Source organism: Macaca thibetana, chromosome 12 (assembly GCF_024542745.1).
Source record: "Macaca thibetana thibetana isolate TM-01 chromosome 12, ASM2454274v1, whole genome shotgun sequence".
NCBI lineage: Eukaryota > Metazoa > Chordata > Mammalia > Primates > Cercopithecidae > Macaca > Macaca thibetana.
The window spans coordinates 75,968,326-75,995,082 of NC_065589.1; the positions used below are offsets into that span (position 1 = coordinate 75,968,326).

Sequence of the window (26,757 nt, forward strand, 5' to 3'; positions counted from 1 at the left end):
AGTAGCAAGAACACTGTAAGAAATTAAAGAACAAAACAGAGTTTTGAAGGTAAGTTTTGATAAAATATTATCAAATATGTAATAAATAAGGAAAAACAAAAAAAGTACTGGCCCTTTAAGAAATAAGTAGCCATAAATACTCCCCAATAATACTACAACAATATTATAATCACTATAATCCAATAAATACTATAATATACCACTGTAAAGATCCACTCACAATACTACAGCATTTGGTACAGACATCTGTCAACCTAAAAGGAGAAACAAGTAGAGGCTAATTAAGGTTTTCCACTAGAGTTCTTCAGAGGTATCTTGGAAGGACAAATTTAAATCCCTGAAATCTTTGCTTTTCAGAATTCTTATCAATGTGACTGAAGGTGGAGACTTTTAGGACAGTAGATAAATAGGGAAGGATCTCCAAGATACTATATTATTAAGGAAAATAGGTCTCATTTCTCAAGGAGATATGTTCAAGTGGAAAACATGTCTGGTCTAAGTTTAGGATTACTAAAGATCAATGGTGCTCAATTTTAGCATGCATTAGAATCATCTGGAGGGCTTGTTCAAACACAGATTGCTCACCTCTCCCCAGAGTTCCCAGTTCAGTGGGTCTTGATGGAAGCCCCAAATTTGTATTTATAAAAAATTCATAGGTGAGGCTGAGGCACTGGTTGGGGATCAGTCTTTGAGTATCAGCGATAGAAAGTATTTACAAAGATTTTATGGTGATCTCCAGGGTTTGAGAAGTGAGGCAACTTTATTCATTCTTTGTTACACCAAATGGTGGCAATTCTAAGGCATTGTAGTAAGATAATGAAGTATCCCAAGAATTATTCCCCCTGGAGTCCTCTGCTACATGCTGACAATCCAAAGCACAGTCTTCCTGTGCCTATCACCCTGATAGGCAATGGGAACACCAAGGTGAGTTTTCAGTCTTTCCTCATGAGAGTAGCGGAGGGGAATCAGACATACATACAAATATTTTCAGTATGAACACTGGAATATGCATTTATTTAAAGATAGCCAGTTGCAACAAGTGATTTGGGCTGATTATGCTGCTTGAAATATTGATTAAATCACAAAAGATAAGAAATTAAGAGATTAAGATAATACATTAAAATTATGCTATAAACTAAAAAGCAATATAAATCTGATGTCCTCTTCGGTCACAGTGCCCAGAATGCATCTAGCAACTGGAAATATAATCTCCTGGAATGCATCATCAGTCATCAGTAATTTAAGGAGGCATGAAGAATTTGTAAAGTGAAACAGTTAATGCAAACTTGGAAGCTGACTTAAACAGTTCAATGAAAACTTTATAAGCCTTTTATACTAAGTGTTAAAAGCCTAATATTGGGACCTCCTTACATAGTGCAACCCAAATTCTTGGCCCTCTCTAAGCTTTTTCAGAGCTCAGTGGTGCTCACTGGCTTACAACACATGACTGTGGCTCCCCATAAACCCACATGTCAGTTCCATGCCACCTTCTCTCCACAGCTTTGCATGCTGTCTTTTCCTCTCTTCTTCCCAACCTCACCTTGGTCTTGGGAATGGCCACATTACCCTTAACTACACTCATTTTACATAATCTGCCCTACAGCAACAAACCTCATGGCTTTTCTGCCATAGGCAAAAGGATTATCTTCTCTGTAAAATGACAGAACTCTTTGAGCTGGTTCTTCTAGCCTTGGACATTGATCTACTGAAGGCAGAGAGAAAAAAAAATTAAATAGTTTCAACAGTTCCATTTTTTGGATGTTAGAAGCTGGATATTGTTTAGCCTTTCTTTAATGTTCTTTAATATTTCTAATTTCCCCCCCAGCTAGATGAATGCTACAGGTCAACTAGAGAAAAGATAACATATGGGAAAAAATAAAAGCATATTCATGGCTTTGAAACATAATCTTTATTGCATTATTGTGGTAGGCAGAATGAGCCTCCATCCCCCAACACACATCCCCACCAAGGATGCCCATGTCCTATTCCTTGGAACTTATGAATATGTGGCCACACATGGCAAAGGGAAATCAAAGTTGCAGATGGAATTAAGGTTGCTAATCAGATGACTCTACAATAAAGAGTTTAGCTGAGATGATCTTGGTTGTCCCACTGCAATAAAAAAAGATATTAACAACGGAAGAGGGAAATAGAAGCGGGGGTCAGAGTAATGTTATGTGAGAACTCAACACATTATTGCTGGCTTTGAAGATGGAATAAGGGGGCTGTGGGCCAGAGAATTTAGGTGGCCTCTAAAGGTTGGTAAACATGAAGAAAACAAATCTCCCTTAGAGAATTTTAACAGTCTTAGAGCCTTAGGGTCTCCAGAAAAGAATGCAGACTTGCCAACACTTTGATTTTAATTCAGTGAGATTCATGTAGGACTTTAGACCTCTAGGAAGTGTAAGATAATCAATTTGTATTATTTAAGCTGCTAGGTTTGATTTATTTTGTTATAGCAGCAATAGGAAATGATTATCATCATTTAAGTTGGTCTAATATACCTAAGGTGGTGCTCATCTTACTCTTCCGTTCCCATTCTCTTTCCCTGGTGTTTTGAATTTGTCCATTTCTTTAATTGTTAATTGTAAGCCCTAGAATGAAAATCTATACCAGTAAATGGGAACACAGACAAAAACTAAAATACTGGCTAGTTTTCCTACTTGAAAATAGTCCCAGAAAAATAATACTATATAGGAAACCATTTCAAACTAATGTTGAGCGTGAGTGTTTTAAAAGTATATTCTCAGCTCAATAAGCCATGCTCATCTTTGTCTCCCATTCCCAGGAATAACTGAGAGTTGACTATTTAAAACAAACAAAGTTCTCAGGGTCTTGAGCTATTGCTGACTGTATCATGACTGATGCACTGTGCCTGCTGGGTCAGTGGACAGTTGCTGGTTTATTTATTTGTAGATTCTGGGGCTGCATTCTAAGGATGAAAAACATTTTTCGGGGCTGATGTTTCCTCTGCTCTCTAGTCTGTTCACTATGTAAGTTCTTAAACAATGAAATTGTATTTCTTTGTCAGGAAGTAATCATTCAAGAACACTCATGTCAGGGAACAATTCTGCACCAAGCATGAACAGAAAGTGATGCCACCTGAAACTGTGACTCAAATCTGTCAGACAGGACACTAGTGTTAATGTCAATCTGGGAGATAAAGAATAACCACTAAGCAGATTTGGTTATGTAAGGCAGATTGATCTGGATATTTGTTATAAAAGCAGAGATTATTGAGGATGACCTCTTGTTTCTTTTGAATGACACAATAAAATAAACATGAGTTACCAAGGATCCTTTTTAATGGCAACAGTGAAATGATAGTTGGCCAGAAATTGTAATGGTCACTATTTTAAATCAAGACCAGTAGCTCTCTATATTTTAGGTGGAAATGGAGGTATAGAATAGTGTTTTGGTCATATTTCAATAAGGATAGATTGTTTACAGTTGGTACAATAATGAAGGAGGGTAGGTAGGACAGGAAAACATTTTTAAAAGAAATGTGAGAGGAGTTGTTTCAACATGAAATGAGTAAATATATAACTCCAAACATAGTAGGATAAGAAAGAATAGTATAGAAAACCAAATAACCTCAAGCAAGACTCTTTTAAATCCTATATATGTGATTGTCAAAGGTACAGGGTTACTACACAACTGATTTTTTTCTTTTTTTCTTTTTGAGATAGGAACTCACTCAAAGGTACAGGGTTGCTACAAAACTGATTTTTTTTCTTTTTGAGATAGGGTCTTACTCACTGAGGCTGCAGTACAGTAGCACCACTGTAGCTTACTATAGCCTCAAACTCCTGGGCTCAAGCAATCTTCCAGCCTCAGCCTCTCAAGTAGATGGGAATACAAGCATACCCTACTATGACTGGCTAAGTTTTTAAATTTTTATTTTGTAGAGATGGGGTCTTCCTCTTTTGCCCAAGCTGGACTAGAACTCCTGGCCTCAAGTGATCTTCCTGCCTAGGCCTCCCGAAGTGCTTAGGTTGGGATTAGAGGGGTAAGCCACCACACTCTGCCAAAAACGGATTTATTTATTGAACAAACATTCATTGCACACTTGCCCCTGTGCTTATCACCCTGATTAGGAGTGGGAACACTAAGATAAATTGTGACATAGTCTTTCCCCATAAGAATAATTGGAGGAGAGAAATATATACACACACAAATATTTTCAGTATGAACATTGGAATATGCATTTATTTAAAGATAGCCATTTGAAGCAAGTGAGTTGAGCTGATTATGCTGTTTGAAGCAACTATTATATCACAGTAGATGGTAAATTAAAATTATGCTATAAACTAAAAAGCAATACAAACCTGGTGTCATTTTTTATCCCAATTCCTGGAACATACCTAGCAACTAGAAATATAATATCTCTGAATGCACCAGTCATCCAGTAATTACAGGGGCTTCAAGAATTTATGATCTGATAATATGAAATGCAAACTTAGAAAATGAATTAAATGGCTCAATGAAAACTTTATATGCCTTTTATACTAAGCGCTAAATGACTAATATTAGACCTCCCTAAGATGTTTCACTGAACAATACTGATTGTAGGCTGACAACTGCCTAACTGCATAGTTGACATGATTTTTGATAAATATAGCTACTACCTATAATTTGTGAATGCATAGCCTGAAATACTTTTAATACAGAGAAAAACACATGTTGGTAGGGCAGGGCTACCACAAGGTATTTGGGGGTAAGAAAGAGGAGAAAAAAGCTTACCCTCTGAAAACTGTACCAATTCTTAACAATAAAAAGGATTCATTTTCTGGTTAAGAGACAAAATACAAACTCTTTTCTTGCTTTTGCATTAAAGAAATTAACATTTAAATGGTAGTTCTATGGAAACCTTAATAATTTCTGAATTTAAATGGTTCATTTAAATTTAACAGCGTTCTTCTTCTCCCATTACTCTTAAACTTGGCATCATAAATCACGATTAAGATAAAGAGGGCTATGAGACTCAACATGTCATAGAGCTAAGTGCTGACAGACAGTTTGGAGGAAAAGGTATGTTCTGTTCTAAGGTATGTTCTGTTATTTGCCATCCTATAAAATATGGTTCTAGGATGCAGAAGAACTTAAGAAGCCTCTTCTCATTCTGTTACAGTCTTTAACGTGTTTGTAATGACAGAAGAGATCATTGTAATGGGAGGAAGACACTCTGCAAGTATAATTATCAGTTCAAAAAAATGAATATACATATATTTGTGATAAGTTATAATTAAAGAAAAAAGTTCAAAAAATTAGTAGTAAGAAAAGAAAAAAAAAATGATACACTTGTTATCAGTTTATACAAATAAAGCCAATCCTCGTCCTTGGTTTGAAGCCTAACCAGAAAAGGCAAAACCTCAAAAGGGATACATCTCAGTACCACAGAGTGCTAACAATTCTGAAAACTGCACTCAAGAAAGAGAGCAAAGCATGCCTGATGGAACTCACACTTGTTAAATCCTCAGACTTCCTAACCCAAGTATTTCTTTCAACACTTGGAAGAAAACCAATGTTTTCTGTCTCTGTGATAGTTGCAAGAACTCCCAAGTGGATCTACTAATGTATTCCTGATAAGCCCACACACAAACAAAGATTTCTGAAACATCTCCAAAGGAAGATACTCAACTATATCCGCCGACCTACCCAGTTCAGACTCCTTAATTAATGTCCAACATTTTTTTTTCAGGGCATATCTGTCTTTGCTTAGTCTGAACCTGCTGAGCCATATCCTGCCCTTGTCACACATAAGCTTGGCCCTGACTTTTCTTAAATCACTCAGGAGTATTCCAACCTCACCTCCCACTGCTAAGCTGTGTCTAAGTCCTCAAGGTTAGACATACCCTGTCATTATCCACAGTGACAAATGGAAGATATTCTGTGTTGCTTTAAAGGCCAAAACTTTAGTGGAAATGTAGATGTTCCCAGGAGACACATTTTACTCAACATGAAGATTAACCTTCAGTGAAAGAGAGCAATCTGACAGTAGAAAAAACTGCTTTGCCAAAGTGTGAACTCCTTGAAACTGCAAGTATTTAAGGCGAAGTTTGGCTACCATCTGTCTGGGATATAACATGGTTTCCACACTTTGGAGGGAGTTTGATTTTATCATATATGAAGGCAATTCTCTTCTTTAAGATTCTTATCTTTCTACTTCAGTCACTTTAATGGTCATACCTTTATGGAAACTGGATAGTCTCTTGTTTTTAATGACTACCTATTTTGGAAATAAATTTGCTTGTTAAAAGTATCATTTCATACTATTAGGACTTACTAGTAATGTCCATATTGAAATTGGAATAATTTTTGGAAGAATTTATAGTTTTGAATTTCTAAGTAGAGAATAATTAATGGAAAATAGCTTGATAGATATATTCTATTCAGGCTCTTTTGAGCAATATACCAGATAATTCCAGTGAGAACTCGAGGCAAAACACATTGCTACGGCGATCTTTATGGTAAACTCATTGTAACTTTGCACTTACTTTTACCGTGCAAACATGGAAAGCTATTTAGTACAGATTTATTTTTGCTTATATAGCATCTATACTCTAGCTACCGTTCCTAAGTTATTATTAATAGCATCACAAGAAAAGAGGATTTGTGCTTCTTAGCCGTTCATTCTTCCTTTATGTCTCAGTCTCTTTGAGATGATAGGAATATGCCACTTACACATTTATTTTATTTTAGTAGCAAAGGAACTCAGATGCTGAACACCCTTGAGACTCATACCTTCTTTTTATCCAGTGATGAAGAATAATAAAGAAGATAGGATAATTCAGCATAAGTATATCTATGAAAGTTTCACTCTGAGTACTAGAAATCATTACACTAAGTAAAATCTGCAATATGCTATACACCCCTGGTTACCTTTCTTTAAAACTAAAAGGAAGGAAAGAAAAGAAGAAAGAAAATAACTAGATTTCTAGCTTGCTTAATTTTAATGTTGTGTGTATATATGTATGCGTGTGCAGCGGTGTATATTACTTATTCTGAATTCTGCATCTGCTGAGTTTATGATCTCTTATTTTATGTGGGTCAAATATTATGCGAAAGAAGAATCTGGACATTAGCAAAAGCTATTTTGCCAGCCAAAAAACAATCTTTTAACTTCATAAGTGGCTCGTACATAAAGGACCTCAATACCAGAGAGTCACTATATGCTCATTGTTGCACCTTTGAGGCACTGCTGCAAAAAAAGATGCATGTTTTATATTTATGGCTGAAACACTTCATAATTTAAAAAGAAATGGGCTATCATTGATTATTATGTAACATTTTCTACAGTAGGACAAACAGATCAAACAACAACAAATCTCAGCACATTACAGAGGAGCTTCTTGAGAGGACAGTGGCCTGTGGCCTGAGTGTAGATGTGCAGTTCATGAGGTAGATTCTACTGGGAGGGTCTATGTAACATGGGAGGAAAGGTGCTTCTGGAGCTAGCTGCATATTCAAGCAACGGTCTAAGAATGCACTAAGGAAACTGGTATCAAGAAGACAGTTTGTCCTTTGGAAGGCTGACAGACATAGCTTGTTACCAAAATAGTATCCAGTCTCAGACTTTCAAAAAAGGTCAATGAAAGGAGCATTAATTCCTTCATATCTGTTTCTTGCACATTTTCACCCATGTCATCTGTAAGGCATACAGAATGGTAAGACAGGTGTGCAAGTCAGAGAAGCTGGCACATAGCCTCTGAAAAGATCACTCAGCCTGCACTGACCATATGCAAGGGACGATCAACATCAAGTTATCAAAGACCTGCTGTCAGATGAGCAGGAGTACAGCTCTCGGCAGAGTGGGCTAAAGAATTGCGTGACCTTGAAGCCCAGCACAAATGATGCAATGCTAATGCACCTAACCTAAGAGTAGACACTGAAAGGAGCCAGTTCATTTCAACAAGTGTTTTCTATTCATCCATTCCCAAAGTACTGAATGATTATATACCCTATGCTTAGCACTCTGTTAAAAACCAGAAGGGAAAGAAAAAAATGAAATGTGATTTCTCCTTTATAATTCAGGTGGATATTCAAGCAGGGTGATGAAATAATTTATCATCCAGAGACACTTTTGAGAATGAAAGGGGTATTTTTAATAATTATGATGGAGCGATGTATGCAAACTAGGGATGTTCCCAGCAGAGGAACAAATGGTTGCCATGTAGATGAGAGAGAAGTCATCCACGCTTAAATAATCATTTGAAATGGAATTTGAAATACTGAGAACACCAAATGATAGCAAAGATATGAAGCCATAGGAACTCTCATTTGTTACTGGGGGGAATGAATAAGAGTACAACGACTTTGGACAACAGTTTGGCAATTTCTTACAAACTAAACATACTCTTACCATACAATTCAGTAATCACTCCTTTTGGTATATACCCAAGTGAGTTAAAGGTGTCAACAGTGGTTGATTTGATATGGAGATTATCAAATCATTCAATTTTTTTGTTAATGCCATTTAATTTTTTTTCTTTCAGGGATTAGGGTGAAAGCAGGGATGCATTTGGTGCAACCTGAGCCCAAAGAAAGACATTCAGAGATATTTGAAAGAAAAGAAAGAGAAAAAGAGAGATTTTTAAAGAAAAAATAAACTTCTTGTTAGCATAAAAATTATTCTGCATAAAGTTACTTGTTTATTAGACTAGACCAATTTAGCTATTCTAAACTCTGTTAGCAAAACAGGCAAAATACAAAAACTAGCCTACTTCAAGAGTAAGGCCTCTGGACTCCACCTGGCTGGATTAGATTTCTTTTTCAACCACCAACTGACCGTGGGACCTAAGACAAAAACAGTTCGCTCAGCCTATATTTCCTCATTTGTATGTGGTGATGTTAACATAGTTTAACTCACAGGTTAGTTATGACAATTAAAAGAGAAAATGTTAGTAAAGTGTTTAGTACATTCCTGGAACACAGCGAATGTTCAATAATTTTTCTTATATGATTCAAAATACTTATTTCTCTTGCCATATTTTATCAAAAGTAAAACAATTATTTTATGAACCTGTAAGAAAAGGAGAAAATCCTGACAAACTATAAAATGGCACTGACTATAAGAAGCATATCAATTTCAAAGATGTTAACACATGAAAACATGTATATCTTAGAATAAGGGTATATGGTAGTTTGAGGGACACTCAATGTGTAAGAATTGCTTTGATTTCTGGCACTTCCAGGATCCATTCATATCAGAAACACAGCTGTGAGATTCTGTTTGAAACAGACATAATAAATTCAGAGATCATCTAGAGAGCAGTATTTTAATATTGTGGCTTCTGGACTGAGATAAACTTGAATTCCAATCCCTGCTCTATTACTTACCAATGGTGTACTCTTGGGCAAATTATTTAACTTCTCTACGTCGTAGCTGTAAAATGGGAATAATTATAGATCTTGCCTTCTATGATGACTGTGACTATTAAATGAGGGGCAATGCTTATGAGGCCTTCAGCTCAGTACCTGGTAGATACGCAGCGTTCCGTCATTACCACTTGCTAGCTATTAGTGGTAGCACAGTGCCTCTTCCTCTAGTCACCTGAGGGCAGACAAATGTTAGCACGAGGAGAGGCATTCAAGGATAAACTCAGAAATTTATGGGCACTATAAAAAAGGCTACAGCTATAAACTAAAGGGCAGACCTGAAACATATGTTGGTGAAAACAAAATTGCTGGTGCTGGATAAATAAATATTTTTTGAGAAATTGGTGCATATGAGCTGCAACCTCTTGATTTTATCTTTAAATGTGAAATTTTAAATGATTTATGTACAGTGTATATGTGTGTCTGTGTGTGCTTCCATGCACACATTGCATGTATATTAAAGAGAAAGAAAATTTCTCTGTGGAGTTCCTGGTTTCTGTTTTTATTTCTTGTTTTTATAACTTGAAATTTCTTTTCTATGAGAACTTCAAATGAACATATTTCAAGATAAAAGGAAAAAGTTGCTCCTAACATTCAAAATAAAGGTAAAATGGAAAAGGGATTAGACTTTAAGTCATAAAATCACTATGATCAGAAATGGTAATACTTTTATATTGTTATATCATTAATAACAAAGAAATCTGACATCTAATCAACAATGAAATCAGAACATGTTCATCAATTTAAATGTATGTTCCTGACAGGGTTCCACAAATCGGGGAAAAAGAGCACTGCATGCATTACATTGCATTACCATGCTTTAGAGTAATTTGTCTCATGGCATCCAATAAATGACTTACATTCCCATAAAACAAGTTAGTACACTATTAAGTACCATATATCATCATATTTGGTAGTTGGTGCAGATGAGAAACATTAATGGAGCTTGACTTTGTTTCAGGTGTTTGGAACTTATTACACTCACTCACCACTACACATTAAACATAAAGAAATCTCTTTCCAAGTAGGAAAATGTGTTAACCATTTGTTTCCCATACATAATACAGTGAGTATAATGTATCATGTATTATGAAATACATAATACACCGTATTATGTAACATAAACAAGGGCATAGTTAGGTGCCTGCAGGTTGCTTGATCTCCAGGAAGAGGGTGGCTGGATGGCTGTACCTGTTGTTTACAGTCACCTCCACTCCAAACTGTCCATACCTGCCCTGCACATTACATTAAGTATCTTGAATTTCAGTGTTGACAAAAGATTACATACTTCTAAGTTCAGAGAAAAGACTTAGTCTGAGGAATAAAAAGGGGGCAACTCCATTAAAGAAAGATTTGCTACATCAACCCTGAGACCTGTTTGGGTGAGGGAGACCAGACAGGGTAGCCCATGGAATTAAGGAAGTTTGTCCTCAGAGGATCATTTCCCCTGCAAAAGGAATAAATGTTCCCTAATCTTAATATCTTATTTAACCATAGTACAATTTTAAAAGTAGGAAATAATTAAACCTTATCTGACTTTCACCACCTTTTCCATTGATGTCCTCTTTTCTGGCCCAGGATTTGGTGGAAGAGTCCACATTCCATTTAGTTGTCATGCCACTTTAGTTTTTTCCAACCTATGGCAATTTCTCAGTCTTTCCAATGATAAATATGTTTTAAAAGATAAATAAGATAAATATGTTTATTCAATACTTCTATTCACTGGATTAATTTAACAAATACCACAAGTGACTATTTTTTCCCTTCCCTGTCATCCTATGACTGATTTTCATACTCTATCATTTTCTTTTCAAGAATCTTCTCACAAGCAGAATAAACTAAAGGGAGAAATAAAGAAAATATTACCTTTAGAAAGATGACTGAATAGGGAAAATTTGGGGGCCTTTGGATCCACCAAGAGTCATGGAGATGACACTTCAAAGACAGTCTCTAAGTCTAATCATGGAAAGTCCACCAGCAAACCAAAGCTCCTGCAAGAAGTTAAGACAGGACATCCAACATTCCTGGTGAATAAACTTCCATTTACTGTGGACAAACCTGGAAGAAATTACCTTATCTAAGTGATCACATAGTATTACCAGTAATCAGACTCATTGATTTACTGTATTTCCTGATACGATGTACTGTGAAGGGCAAAACATCATTACTCCTGTGGTATTCCTGCCAAAAATCTGTAACCATGAAAAAACATCAGATAAGCTCATGTAGGAAGGCATTTTCTACATTATTCTGCTTGTGAGAAGATTCTTGAAAAGAACCTGATAGAGTGTGAAAATCAGTCATAGGAGGACAGGGAAAGGAAAAAAATAGTCACTTATGGTATTTTTTAAATTAATTCAGCCAGTACCTAGAAATGTTGAATAAACATCTGAGAAAGATAGGCTGGGTAAAAGAATCAGGCTCCTAACAGGGGCAGTAGACCAAGTATCAATATTCTTACAAAACAAGGGCAAAAGCCCTCACTAGTCTACTGAGTAAAATGTCAAAGAATGCCAATCCATGAAGTGACAGCAGTTTTCCCAGTGGAAGGCAAGTCAATATTGCTTAACATCCTTGTATGGTTACTGGCCCCATGTTTTTTAACAGTGTCATATTGTGACTGCACATATCACTACCACAAACAAATGGGAAGAGATGGCAGTTCCCTCTGAAAGTCTTAAAGGCCATGCAAATATGTTTAGTTGGGAGTTTTGCCAGCTATTTCTTTTTCCAACTAAAATCAAACACTGGACAGGAAGCAGTAAAATAGCAAACATGTAAGTGGGTGAAAAGAACAGTAACATTATTTTTAAAAACAAATTATACCACAAAGAAAAAGCTGCATAAATTGAAACAAAACATTATGGCCCATCCTCACGGTATTCTTGAGGTCCTCTCTCTGTCTACGGTTTTAATAAAGCTTTGAAAACTATAACTGAACAAACTGCAGCTCTTTGTCTCATCATCTCAAAATGGGATTGTAACTCATGTTAAAAAGTTTCCTCAGCATTTGCTGAATTGATTATTCAGTGAGGGCTCTTCTCAGTGGGACCTTTGCAGGCTGCAAGACGAAGGTGTTGTCAGATGTATAAAATCTTCTTTGCCCAAAGCTTCTTTCCACTTTTAGAAACCATGGAGTGTTAGCCTCTTCTTTTATAGATGAGAAAACAGAAGTCCACTGAGATTAAATATTTTCTCTCAAGGACATATAGTGGGTTACAGAGATAAGAGAGGAACGAAAATAGAACGAATATTCATGTAGTGCTACCTTGGTGCTACTTTTTGTATTTCATTAGGTGCTGCCTCTTAAATGCCTCTTCTCCTTCAGGTGTTGTATCATTTGTCTTCACAAAAATTAGGTGGTGTATTAATTTCCTTATTTTACAGATATGAAAAGTAAGGATTAATGAGTTAAAATACGTTATTTGAGTTTATACAATGAGAAAGTTCCCGAGCCAAGGTTTCCAACTGACCTTTAGTCACCAAATTTTAAGTTCTCATATGCTATGCCGAAAAGAAAATCATTATTCTGTAGAATACATTTTCTAATTAAAATGATCACTTTTATTAAACTGGACATTTCAACTGTATAAAAAACTATTTGCCATTTTTTCAGGCAAAGGAGAAATATTTTATTTCTTCAAAGATCTCTGAAACTCTTCCTATGGGAATAATCCTTATTTTTTATCTTTTTCTATACTAATATTAATCTGCATTTTAATTTTTCTATATATTTTTGAGAGTTTTTTCTCAGTAATCATTTTCAAGATTCTAATAACTTCTGTCCTGTTAAATGTTTTTACAGAAATACATCATGCTTGACAGCAATTACCTCAGAAACACTGATGAGAGGGGAGGGTGGGGAATGCGGAGTCAGAATGCACTGACAGAGGTAACTGCCTGAGAAGAAGTATTGCTTGCTACTCTGAGATTAGAGATAAATTAATCCCCAAGTCCCCACATGCCAGGGTTTAAGCAGCAAAGATAAATTCTAGCATCTAATGAAGTGATTTTGTAGTGGAAGCCAAAATGTAAGCCATGCTTTTAAATGCCTGATATTATGCAGAACTAAAAAGTAGAGGACAGATTGGTCATTAAATGAATAACCAATGACTCTGGTTAGTGGAGTGAATGAAACTCACATATGCTGAAAACTATAGCATCTTTAATTATTTATGCCCTACCTAATCATTGATGCACATGTAGGTTCATGGTCCCTTAGCATTTTTCTTCATGGTTTTCTCCATGCCTCCGATTATGCAATAGATTAAATCAATGTATTCCAAGGAAGCACAACTTGTATATGGTGATGGTGGTTCCTATTTTCTATAAAGTTCAGCTCATGCTTGAATAGTCTTTGTCAAAAGTCTGAGGCCTAAATAAATGATAGAAACAGTATTTATTGAGAATTAGGTAAACTCAACCTGATTATATGAGTGAGTGTGGTTAGGGGAAAGATCAGAAGAGTGCATTGAAAACACAGGAAGTCATTAAGTAATCTACTGTAACAATCAGATGTTTTACCATTTGGAGTCTAAAAGACATGAATAGAATAATTAGATTAATAGATTAATTAATTAATTGAAAAGTGAACCTCCTTATTAATGGTGAGAATATACAGGAGACTGAAAGGATTCTTTAAAGAGGCTTTTTAGTGGCCTCATTCTCTAATCCCTATGGACAGCAACTGGGAGCTTCAAAGAAGAAGGATGAAATTTCACCTTCCTGTTCTGTTCCAAATTAACTTCAACACTGCATCTATTCTGACTTGGGCAACCAGAGTCAAGTTCATTTTATTTAAAAACTATATACATTCTTCACATAATCTATATCACCCAATAGCAGAAAATATGAAGTAAGTGTATTCCAAGTGCTTTTTGAGTTCATAGGTTCCTTTCTAATATTTCTTTTTTTTTTTTTTTTTTTTCGAGATGGAGTCTCACTCTGTCACCCAGGCTGGAGTGCGGTGGCGAGATCTCGGCTCACTGCAAGCTCTGCCTCCCGGGTTCACGCCATTCTTCCGCCTCAGTCTCCTGAGTAGCTGGGACCACAGGCGCCCGCCACCACGTCCGGCTAATTTTTTTGTATTTTTAGTAGACAGGGGGTTTCACCGTGTTAGCCAGGATGGTCTCGATCTCCTGACCTCATGATCCTCCCGCCTCAGCCTCCCAAAGTGCTGGGATTACAGGCATGAGCCACTGTGCCAAGACTAATATGTCTTTTTTTTTTTTTAAAAAAAAAAAAACCACACAAATGAACTTCTCCTGATTAATTCAATCTTTAGGTGACTATATGCTGAAGATCAATACAGATGAGCTAAAACTAAGACATTATGATTTACTGAAGTTTCTTGATTATGTGATATTATATGCATTCATACTACTAACTACAAATAGAAAAAAATCAAAGACCTGACTTTGAAATATGGGAATATGCTCATCAGGGAAGAACAGAGAAAAACTCCACAATCATGTATTACCCAACCATTTTTTAACAATGTTTAAAAGACCTATAATGTAACTGTATTAGTTTCCTGTTGCTTCCATAACAAATTGCCATTAACACTGTGGCTTAAAACAGCACACATTTAGGCCAGGCGTGGTGGCTCACGCCTGTAATCCCAGCACTTTGGGAGGCCGAGGCGGGTGGATCACTTGAGGTCAGGAGATCGAGACCATCCTGGCTAACACAGTGAAACCCCGTCTCTACTAAAAATACAAAAAATTAGCCGGGCTTGGTGTTTGTAGTCCCAGCTACTCGGGAGGCTGAGGCAGGAGAATGGCGTGAACCCAGGAGGCGGAGCTTGCAGTGAGCCGAAATCGAACCACTGCACTCCAGCCTGGGCGACAGAGCGAGATTCCGTCTCAAAAAATAAAATAAAATAAAAAAGCACGCATTTATTATCTTAGAGTTCCAGAAGTCAAATTCAGAAATAAATTTCACAGGTTAAACTCAAGGTGTCCAAAGCCCTTGGGGAACATCCATTTCCTTGCCTTTTCCAGTTCCTATGGGTTGCCTGAATTTTCTGGGTCATGGCCCTGCATCAAGCCAGCCTTTGCTTCTTTCATCATAACTCCTCTGACTCTCTCAATCTGACATACTGTAGTCCTCTGATAAAGACTCAGTTTTTATCTGGGATAATTCATGAAAATCTTTGCATTTCAAGATTATTAATCACATTTGTAATGTCCCTTTTGACATGTTGGATAACATACTTGTATATTCTGGGGATTAGAATGTAAATATCTTTGGGAGGTCTTTATTATTCTGCCTATCAAAATAACTATCACCAGAGTAGTCACTTACTTGAATCTAAGTGAAGAATAAGTCATGAGTTTCATCCATAAATACTTGTCAACACGGATCCTTCTAATGTTTATGGTTAATTCATGATACATTAACTGATCCTGATTTTTGCATGTATTTAGTTAAACCTGTCTGTGGGATAGTGTTTGCAAAATGGCTGCAATTATTTTTCTCCTAGTATCTATTTCCCTTTGCAAATACAAGTTTGCATTTCCTTCTGTCAAGAGGTGGAGTCTATGTCAGTACACTGTTAATCTGGCTTGCTTTGTGGCTACTTTGATCAATAGAACATGGAGAAGTAATGTGCAAATTCTGAATATAGCCTCCACAGGCCTCATGTGTTCCTACTTTCTCTCTTGAAACTTCTATGACCTGTGCATACATCTGTGCTACCTACCTGAGGAGGAGAGATGCAGAGCTGAGTTGTCCCGGCTCTGTCATCATCCTAGAACAGCCAGATTCCCGCTGACTTTGCAGCTGACCATAGACGCATGAGTGACATCAGACAAGATCAGATGCACAGCCAAGCTCATCAGAGACTTCTAAACAATCATGAAACCACTAATGGTCTAACCCCACTAATTCTGGGGTGGTTTGTTACACAGCAAATGCTATTGATAAATTACATAATAGTAATGTATTTCTCAGTGTTACAAATAGATGTGACATTCTCTCAAAGATTTGTAATTTTGCAACATATTTTTGCAAAATGATTCTTAAAAACTCTTAAAATTATGTTCTACATCATGTATTTGAGAGGATGCTGACATCTTTGGATTATAGTCTGCCTCATAAGCATGAAAATACATCATGTATTTGAGAGGATGCTTACATCTTTGGATTATAGTCTGCCTCATAAGCATGAAAATCTTCAGTTTCAATCCTCATTTTGTTGTTTTAACAGGGTGTTTTAGAAATGACAATAGGTTGTGTTCATTTTGGAAAATTATAAGATAAAAAATTATTTTAAGAATTTCTCACTGATTTTCTATTGTAATTATGTTAGAATAAATTGTTTTAACAAAGACTCTGAAATAGTGAATGTTTTAGATATTGATATCTCTTTTTAATGACCTTGCACACTTATAGAAAATAATGTTTGTTTGCTTATTGATGGAGTCTCACTCTGTCACCCAGGATGGAATGCAGTGGTGCAATCAGAGCAACCTCTTGCTCATGGGATCAAGGGATCCTCCTGACTCAGACTCCCAAGCCAGTTAGTTTTTAAATATTTGTAGAGACAGGGTTTTGCTATGTTGCTCGGGCTGTTCTTGAACCTCAGGCAATAAGTGATTCTCCTGCTTCAGTTTTCCAGCGTGCTGGGAATACGGGTGTGAGCCACTGTGCCTGGCCTTTTGAGAAAAATAGTAAGAGTCTTGTAGATCCCTTTTCCTAGTAATAAATGTTTGACGAAACTCACCTTAAACAGACACATTATAATGAATATGTACATTTCCCCTCTGTTTGCTGAAAAATACTTAGATTAAAAACTGTACACATGTATACACATACATCATAATGTCTAATGGTAATCTACATCTACTTACAAGTAAATATATATACACATACACATATATAAGCATACATTAAAATGTATAGTTACATATACATGTATGTGTGTATGTGTATGCATATGTATGTCAACTTACTTGTAAATAGATGTACATATACATGATATTCCATACCTTTAAAAATTCTACAAGCTCTCAATTTACTGCAATTATTTTATAAATTTTATAAACCAAGTGCCTATTACTGAAGGGTTTCCTTCCATAGCAACATTAAAATGTAGTTTATTGTTCCTTATGGTTGAGATGATTTGCTAGTTGCAAAATATTTTCCTTATTTGAAATTATTTTCTGTCCTTGCTTTAAGTTTTATAAATATTGAATACCTTTTTCCACATCCCCAATATCTCAATAGTCTCCAAAAACATAAATGTCAGAGTTATGAAGTAGCCAGAATTTTTTAGATGATTTATGAAAATAAATATATCATGACTTTATAATGAAGCACTGCATAATATAAAGTGGTGACATGAGAAAGAAAAAAGCATCTATAAAAACTAAGAATTAAGTTGTATATAATTAATATGCTATGGGGTGAAATATAGAATTTTAAATTTGATTGAACTAGAATTCTTCTTACATGCCCAACAATATAACAAAATACTTCACTTGGAGAAAACAAGTTAATTCATCATTGACTTCTCTTTGTTCTTTTTCTTCTCGTCCCCTTTGTTCTAGAATAAGTTTGCAAACATTCCTAAAACTTTTTATGTAAACTGATTCTAAAAATTATGTGTCTTCTATGGATAAGAAATTTTTAAATGCATCAACCTTGTTTCATACATTTATGGAAATACTATATTATGACACAGAACCTTAGAATATTTAAAACAGTATGTTACATAAACTAAATTTATCTCATTTTTACAAGGCAAATGGTGGTTTTAATATATCTGGTTCTTTTCATAATTATTTGTATAGTTACTAGATGGCAAACCACCTATCATGCTAAATATTACTAATCTCACATTTAAATCAGAAACGATTATTAATGTTTTATTATATTATTGTTGTATATAAGCAGTTGCATCTCATCCAGATGAGAGAGGTTATATTACATCACTTATATAGATGACTTTTTCTACCTTTGGTCATTTCTTTTGTCAGTTATCTTGGGCAAATGTTCAAAATTATTACAGTAAAGTCAACAGAGATTGAGTGGAAATTATTTTCTGTGGCTTTACTTTTCTTAATTTATAAAGATAAAAAATAAATGACACTGTAACTATCTTTGTTGTATACCCCAATCCCTAAACATTCATCTAAAAGATATAAAAGTATAAACAAAAAGGATTGCACCTGTGAAAAAGAAAAAGAAAATCTTCAAATCAGGGATCAGCAAATCGTTGCATGTTTTAAGAGATCCTCTAGTCTCAACATAACCTCATAAATATAACTTCATATCCCTTATTATCATTAAACAAATTAGAGTTACTTGATGTTCAAAGAAGGGTAGCTTACTACATATTTCCCAATAACACAACTGGAAGCAAAAGTTAGCAAAACAATTGATTTTCAAAAATTTTCTACTTCTGTGATGCCTTCTATGAAGGCTATTTATCCATTAACAAGAATAGGACTGTGTACCTTCCTGATAAAACTGTCATTAGGTGAAAACCAAATAAAACAAGAGACAATCAAGCAAGCAAAGAAACAAACAAACAAACAAAAAAAGCGTGGAGTTTGCTTTCTAAAGGAAAACCTGAAATCATTTATTAATTCTTTGTAAAATTCAGCTATACTCTCTATTATGTGCAGACCCTAATGAGTGTAATAAATTTAAGTAATTCTAGTTGAAATAGTAGTTGCTTTTAATTACCACAAAAGTATAAATGTGGTCTTAGTTAATAATGTTGCTAATCCTGTTTCCTGAATTTGGCTAAATGCCCTCTTTAGCTAATAGACATATTTTATATGTGACATTATAATATACCATAATCACTGAGGAATGATCATCATCTACCACAAAATATTCCAGACTCTACGCTTAGTGTTTAAAATATGTTACCTATAATCTTCCTAAGATCCATGTAAAGTAACAGATTAAGACATTTGTATTTCTAAGGTTAAGTGTCATTCAGCTAGAGAAGTTAATGGCAGGCTTTAGGATTAAAACCTAGATCACTGTGGTTCCAAAGCCTTCATTTATTCCATGTCAGCATCATTACTGATAAATCCTCATAGATCTTTGGCTAAAAGCAACACCATTTGTTAAATGTTTGAGGTACAAAGGGTGGTTAGAAATTGCTCCTGCCTCTAAGGAATTTACAACCTAGTTGAAGAAATTGGGCACATACATACAGAAACATCAACATAAGAGGGCATATCAATATTGTTTTTATGGAAGTAAAAGGAAGTCAAGTCCACATTGAAGCAGACTATAGAGAAAATTAATAGGAGAGGATGTCACATTTCACACTGCATTACATATTGGCTTCAGGACATCTGTCTAGAATCCTGGTGGGGGGAAAGATTACATGCTTAGTAATAAACGGTAGGCTAGGCAAGGAAGTCATATGTAAATATTGACTCTCAATAATGGCTCCTTACCTTTCCTCCATGTTCAGCTGGTTTGTTTCCACTCTTAGGAGCCTCAAACACACTTCTCAGCTCATCGAGGGCAATGGAAAAGCGCTCAATCCTGCGCCGACTGCTCAGGGAATCCTCCTTCAGCACTTCTGGCCGACCATATTCCCTGGTGGTGTTACTCTTGTCCACAGAATCCTTCCCTTCAGGCTTCGAGCTCAACGTCAATTCCCCTGAGCAGGGCAGACTTGTGGGATCCAAAGGTTCAGGTGCTGATACTACTTCTTCTTCAGGCTCAAGCAATTTGCTTTCCTGAGGTTGGAGAATTGTGCAACGGCTGTCCCTGGGATAACACTCACTTCTCTGATAATCACAAGATTCCCATTTCTGCCGCAGGAGGTTGAGGGAGCCCTTCTGCATTGGGAACATGGATGGGTCCAGGTTGTCCTGCAATATCAAAAATCCTTTTATCAAAGATACACTCAAGAGTCTCAGTTATTTTCAGACTCAAAATACTCTAGGAGCACCAGCTCTTGGGGTTTGAGTCTTAGTGAAGAAATCCAGCTTTCCTATACAATTCCATACAATTTCTGGCTCTTCACCCCACAAAGTTATGTAAGTTAAACTAGAATTACACAAATTATGGAGAGGTGTGGTTTGTATAGCAATGGCTATTTGAATATAAAGAAACAAAAGCAAAGAACACGTGACTTTCTTCCATTTTCCTTTTATCTAAAATCAGCCAACAATTATTTAAAATAAAAAATTTGGACAGTGTTACTTCATTGTTTAGTATATTCTAAGAAAAGGGCAATTTAAAAAGTCTAAAAACAAAGTAAAGTGGTTCATTTCCTGCCTGCAACAGTTCAAAATTCCTTTGGAATTACTGGTTTCTGTAAAAGTCTTACTTCAGAAGTAGTAGACTAAGAGCTAATAATTATTAAGTTTTTGTTCTCAGGCAAAACACTTTGATAATGACTTTACATGTATACCTCATTTTAATCCTAATATTATCACAAAGAGTTAATTGCTACTATTATTACTATTTTGCAGGTAAGAAAATTAAATAGTAATTTGCCCAGGATTCTGAGTGACAAAGCCTGGATTTGAAATACATCTGTGGAACTCCAGGATCTGCCCTCTTAACCAGTGGAGTTTATCTTTTGTACTTTGAGTTTTCAATTCTCATCTCAGTGAGACTGACTGGAATTTCACCTTGTTTTAGAGCGTTTTCTGGTACGATAAGGAAGAAAAAAAATGGCAAAGTGTACTCTTACCAGAAACACACACACACACACCCCCCCCCACATACACACACACACCCCCCACATACACACACACACATCATGAGCAGCAAGAATTATATGCTAGCATGAATTTTTGCCACAGAAATAGCTACTTCCTGTTCTAACCCAAAGATTCTGTACTGTACGTTTGGGGCTTTAAAACATAAATTTTGTTTTTGAAGGATCAGACATTTTCCTGGAAAAGTATCAGCACAGTGGGTCTGGTCAACAATATGTCAGATGAAGGCTTAGAAATGTCTCAGAAGGTCACCTAACACAATAGCTCCATATTTCTTTGACGACCAGCCACATTATGAAAAATATCTTATACACGAGGACTCAGTGCACAAATTAGATTAATAAAAGTGAATATAAAAGAAATAAACTTTGTGTTCATTAAACAATAGTTTCCCTAATTATGTGAACTGCCTGGTGATATTTTCTACTCTGAACTCCTTCACTTTTAAAGATAATGTGTGCTGCCCACTAAATTGACGTAACGATATGGTAAAGTTTCATGGACTGCTGGGTAGCTCCATGCTTACAGCAGAAGTTCAGTCCCAGGTTGGGTTTTACTAGCTGTGTGACCTTGAAAAATTTTCACTGGTAGAATATACATCATGGTTTTATTTTGAGAAATAAATTTGATAATGCATATAAAGCTTCTATTGTGTATTCAACACCCCAATAACTGTTAAATCCACACCCAGCTGTATCTCTGGCTAAAGAATCACTTTAATCACTCAAATATTGATGCTATACCTGAAACTCCTAGATAGGAGTGCTTGGAAGAAGAAGTGGGGGTATTTTAAGACACAAAGCCATAGACTGAACAGACTGGAAAATTTGGCCTTAATAATATTGCCAACTAGTAAGTTTGAATTAGTCACTTACTATAGAAAGTCTCAATAAAACAGTATATCAAAGAAGACCTGAATATCTGTTTGGAAAACTGATCAGCATATGTTGAGAATTTAAACAACATATGTTGTTAATGTCTATGTCTCATGTGTGGATGACAGAAAAGACCACATTAACATGGGAATGGTTGAGACACTGTCACAGCTGGTAGGAGTGACCTCACGAGGTTATTTAATGAAAGACTTGTTTTTGAGCCAACTGCACGTAGTTGGAAAGGGAAAGCTGAGAGACAGAAAAACTGGCAAGTTGGGGAGCAAAGTCATTTTCTCCTGTAGAAAAGGAAATCCTAATAATGGAAACTGATTTGGAACATCTGTTTCTGGATCAAGTTGGAATAGACATACTTCTTTCTCTCAATGTCTCCTACTAAATACAGCTAAAACCCCTAGAAATTGGACACATGAAATAAACATAAGAGGACTTTGAAAAGTAGAGAGAAGGCAAACTGCCTAGGAATGTTGGGACCTAAGGAACAATATGGCGGTGAATTCCCAGGGATTTCTTTTTGCTTCATATATACAGAACTGGTGGTGGGAAGAACCAGTAACTCAGAAAATCCTAGTGGGGAAGAAAATGAAATTGCCCTGGGAAAACCTGCTTTCTCTAGCCAAATAAGCTGAAAAGTGTCAGCCTAGAAAGACAGGACACTTCTAGGCCATAAGTACCATATTCCAGGGCAAACAACATGAAAAACCACAACTAAACCCTTACTCCCATCCACAAAGGCTGAGTGGTAAGTCTAAACTTCTGGCTTTTTGCCCCTTGCTGTCTCTCTCTCCAACTACCTTCATATTAGAGAAGACTGAGTCGGGGGCCAGGATTTTTGTTCCCACTTGATGGTAATGGGGCTCCTCTAGAAGATGTCAGTGGAAGCCATGTGAAGATCCTGTACTTCTACCCCACCTAGCAGTATCAAGATCTTCTCCTCTTCCCTTTGTGTGTCAGAGGACAGAGCTGGTAATTAGAACTTTCTCCATCATCCACTGGTATTGAGAGCTTCCTTCTGGCAATTATGTCAGTGGAGGCTACAAGGAGAGCAATAAAGAGGGGCTTCCCAATTTTCCAGCCAGCAGGGGTGATGGCCTTGGAGGAGTAATGGAGAGCCCAATATCCCACCTCCCCAAAACAGTCATTGAACACCCTTCTTCAGGGAGTCAAAGGTCAGAAATATATGAGTAAGATGCAGAGTTTCACAACATAATTGACAAAATATCCAAGATACACTTGAAAATCATTCATATCAAGAGCCACCAAAGACCTAAACCAAAGCAGAAAACAATCAACTGACACCAACACTGACATGATACAGGTGTTTCAATTATCTCGCAAGAATTTTGAAGTAGCCATTACAAGATTGCATTAGTGAATCAAAAACATGATAGAAAAAAAAGTGAAAAAGTGGAAAGCCTTAGCAAAGAAATAGAAGACATAAAGAAGAAACAAATGAACATTTTAGAAGTGAGATAGAAATAACCAATATTTAAAAACTCATTGGATGGACTCAGCAAAATAAAAAGGGCAAAAGGAAAGGATCAGTGAATTTGAAGATACAATGATAGTAAGTATCAAATCTGAACAAAACAGAGAATATAGAGTGAAAGAAGAATAGAAACTAAGAGATAAGTTGGACTATAAAAACAATCTAAAATTCATGTCATTGGATTTCCAGAAAAAGAGAAAGATGGTGGGACTTAAAAAATACTCCAAAAAATTCATGGATAATTTTTTCCAAATTTGGCAAAAGATACAAACCTGTAATTCAAGAAACTGAGGTAACCACCAAGACACATCATAATCTAATTTCAGGAAACAAAATTAAAAAAAAATCATGGTAGTCACTACTCCCAGTTTTATTCCCATTGTAGAAGATGGGAAACAAAGACAGTACCAGCATTCACATTGCACGGTGGCATAGGATGGTAACGCACTGTGCTGCAAAATTCACCATTACGAATAAGCAACATACCAGTGTCAGTTTTCAATCTATTCCCTCTCAGTTCCAAAAAGCAATAAGCAAGAAATGACACCTTGCTTATACAGAGAGAACAATCTGAATGACAGCAAATTTCTCATCAGAAACCACGAAGATCGGAAGGCAAGGGCACAATATTTTTCAAGTGTTAAAATAAAATAACTGCCAACTCCAAATTCTATGTCTAACAAAATGATGTTTCAATAATGGAGAAAAAATAAACACATTCTCAGACAAAGGAAAACTAAGAAGAATTTGTTGCTGGTAAACCTATCCTAAAAAATTGGCTAAGGGGTATTCTTGAATGACAAAGAAATGGAAGAAGGAATCTTGAAATACTTGAAATATCAGGAAGGAAGAAAGAACAGAAAGAGGAAAATCATGAAGAAATAGTATACAATCTTTCTCCTCTTGTATTTTCTAAATTATGATTGAAGGTTGAATCTACGAGTATAATAGTGTCTGATATTCTCAATATGTGTGGAGAAGTTAACCAACACAATTATATTATAAACTAGGGAGGGCAAAAGGATAAAGGAGGTAAAGTTTCTATACTTCATTCGAACTGCAAAATGTTAATACCAATAGACTGTGATAAGCTTTACATGTATAACACGCATTTAGGGGAACTACTAAAACTCCATCATACTTGAGGTGTGTTACAAAACACTGTAGCTAAATATTTAAGTACTCATAGAAAGACATGAAAAATGAAAGAGAGAAACATACAACAGAGGGAACAGAGAAGACAAACTGAAATCTCAGACTTAAGCCCAATAATTTCAAATATTACATAAAATGTAAATGGCCAAACCATAAAAATGAAAAGACCGAGATTGTGGGGTGGATTAAAAACATTATTCAGCTATCCATGTAAGGGTGCTATTCTAAGTGAAAAAAGCCAATCTCAAAAGGTCGTATACTATAAAATACCATTTCGATAACATTCTTGAAATGACAAAATTACAAATGTGCAGAACAGATTAGTGGTTCTCAGGGATTGTGAATGGATGGGACGTGTTGGGGTAGGCTTCACTACAAAGGGGTAACACAGGGAGATCTGTGTGGTAGTAGGAAATTTCTGTGTCTTGATTGCTGTGGTGGTTACAGGAATCTGCATAGGCGATAAGTGGCACAGTACTAGTAGTGTATATAGTGCCAATTTCAATTTCCTGATTTTTATAATGTACTCTAGTTATGTAAGATGGAATTATTGAAGGAAACTAGATAAATCATACAAAAGATCTCTCTCTACTATCTTGCAATGTCCAATGAATCTATAATTATTTCAAAATAAAATGTTAAAAACTAAACAGATAAAAAAGTGATTTGGTAGTCACTACTCCAAGTTTTACTCCAATTGCAGGAGAAGGTGGGAAACAGACAGTAGTACCAGCATTCACACTGTGCAGTGGCATAGGATGGCAATGCATTGTGCTGCAAGATCCACTATTATGAATAAGCAACATAACCTGTGTGAGTTTTCAATCTGTTACCTCTCAGTTCCAATGCACCCTTCAACATATGTTCCTTGATAAATAACTGAATACCTTTAAGCACTTCTCATTTAATGTGAGCACAATGTTTAGCTTTCTTAGCAAACACTGGAGGGACATTGCAAGAGGAAGAGGCTTCCTGCAATTTCCTACCTGGGGGTATCAGCAGTCATGAGCATGAGAACAATGTGGAACCTGCCCAACTGTAGCCATAGAATGATCTTATAGCTTGGGCCAGGAAATAACTTCTCTACAGCTTCCTTCTCATGGAAACAAACCATACAGCTGCCTGTGTCTGGAGGGTCACATAGGGAGCAGCTTTGGATTCTATAAGCCCCTGGGTATCCTGCATGCCCCCTGTATGTGTCCTAAGAGATAAACTCAGATCTGCTTCTCTCTCTGCAAGCCCCCACATAGCCCATGTGCTTTGAAAGCCTATTGCCTAGAGAGGTGCTCCAACCCCCACTGCATGGCCTTGCCACCAGCTGCTGTCTGCTTGGTCTGCCTCTGAAAGGTGGTCTATTGCTTGTCTGGAAACTCCAGGTCAGCTCTAGCCTGGCTAAACCAGCAAGCTTCCTGCTCTCCAGTGGGCTGAACCACACCTTCTCCATGAAAGTCTGGATCCTTTGCCAGTTTGTCTTTCCTTGGTTGCTCTCCCTCAGCCTGAGGCTAGTGAATTGCCTTTCTTTGTAGCTAATACCTATTCTTGTATCATAGTTGTTAATTCTTTCTATTAACTTATCTTGTTTAACATACATGTGGCTTCTTTTTCCTGATTGGACCCCAACTGCTACAATACTCTTGCATAATCCGCTCTCTAATTCTATCAGTAGGTCATGGTGATATGTTTTCAGTATTGTCAATGGTGATACATGCCACCATTCCCTCTATTACTAACAGTTTTGCCATGGGACATGAGATTGGAGAAACTCTTCTTCTCATATTCCCTGATCAGGGAATGACAGCAACAGGGCAGAAGGCACACTACCCAAGGGCCATTGAGTGCTATTCTTGCAGAATGTTTTCCGGAAACAGTGCAGAAAAAATTATTTGGAAAAATTAAGAAGCCGAATAGATATCCCATTCTGGGAGAATTACAACATGTACACCCTCGTTAAATGCTTTGAAAAGTCTTTCAGAAAGAAGTACAAGGACATTCGTGTGTTGCTTAATGTTCTGAGAAATGTATTGTTTGTCAATTTCATCCTTGTGAGAAGATCACAGAGTGTACTTACACAGGCCTAGAGGGTAAAGCTTACTACACATCTAGCCAATATGGCACAGCCTTTGCTCCTAGGCTGAAA

At 36.3% G+C, this 26,757-nt stretch overlaps 1 protein-coding gene across 2 annotated transcripts in view; it reads right to left on the reverse strand.

The window, feature by feature from the left end:
- Positions 1 to 26,757, reverse strand: part of XIRP2 (xin actin binding repeat containing 2) — a 595,003-nt gene that overhangs the window by 323,183 nt on the left and 245,063 nt on the right. For both annotated transcript variants that reach the window (XM_050752819.1, XM_050752814.1), the window contains one exon: positions 19,803 to 20,225. In XM_050752819.1, coding sequence (XP_050608776.1) covers positions 19,803 to 20,207 — 405 coding nt within the window. In that variant the 5' untranslated portion in view covers positions 20,208 to 20,225. Of the gene's footprint in view, positions 1 to 19,802; positions 20,226 to 26,757 lie in introns of those variants that run through there.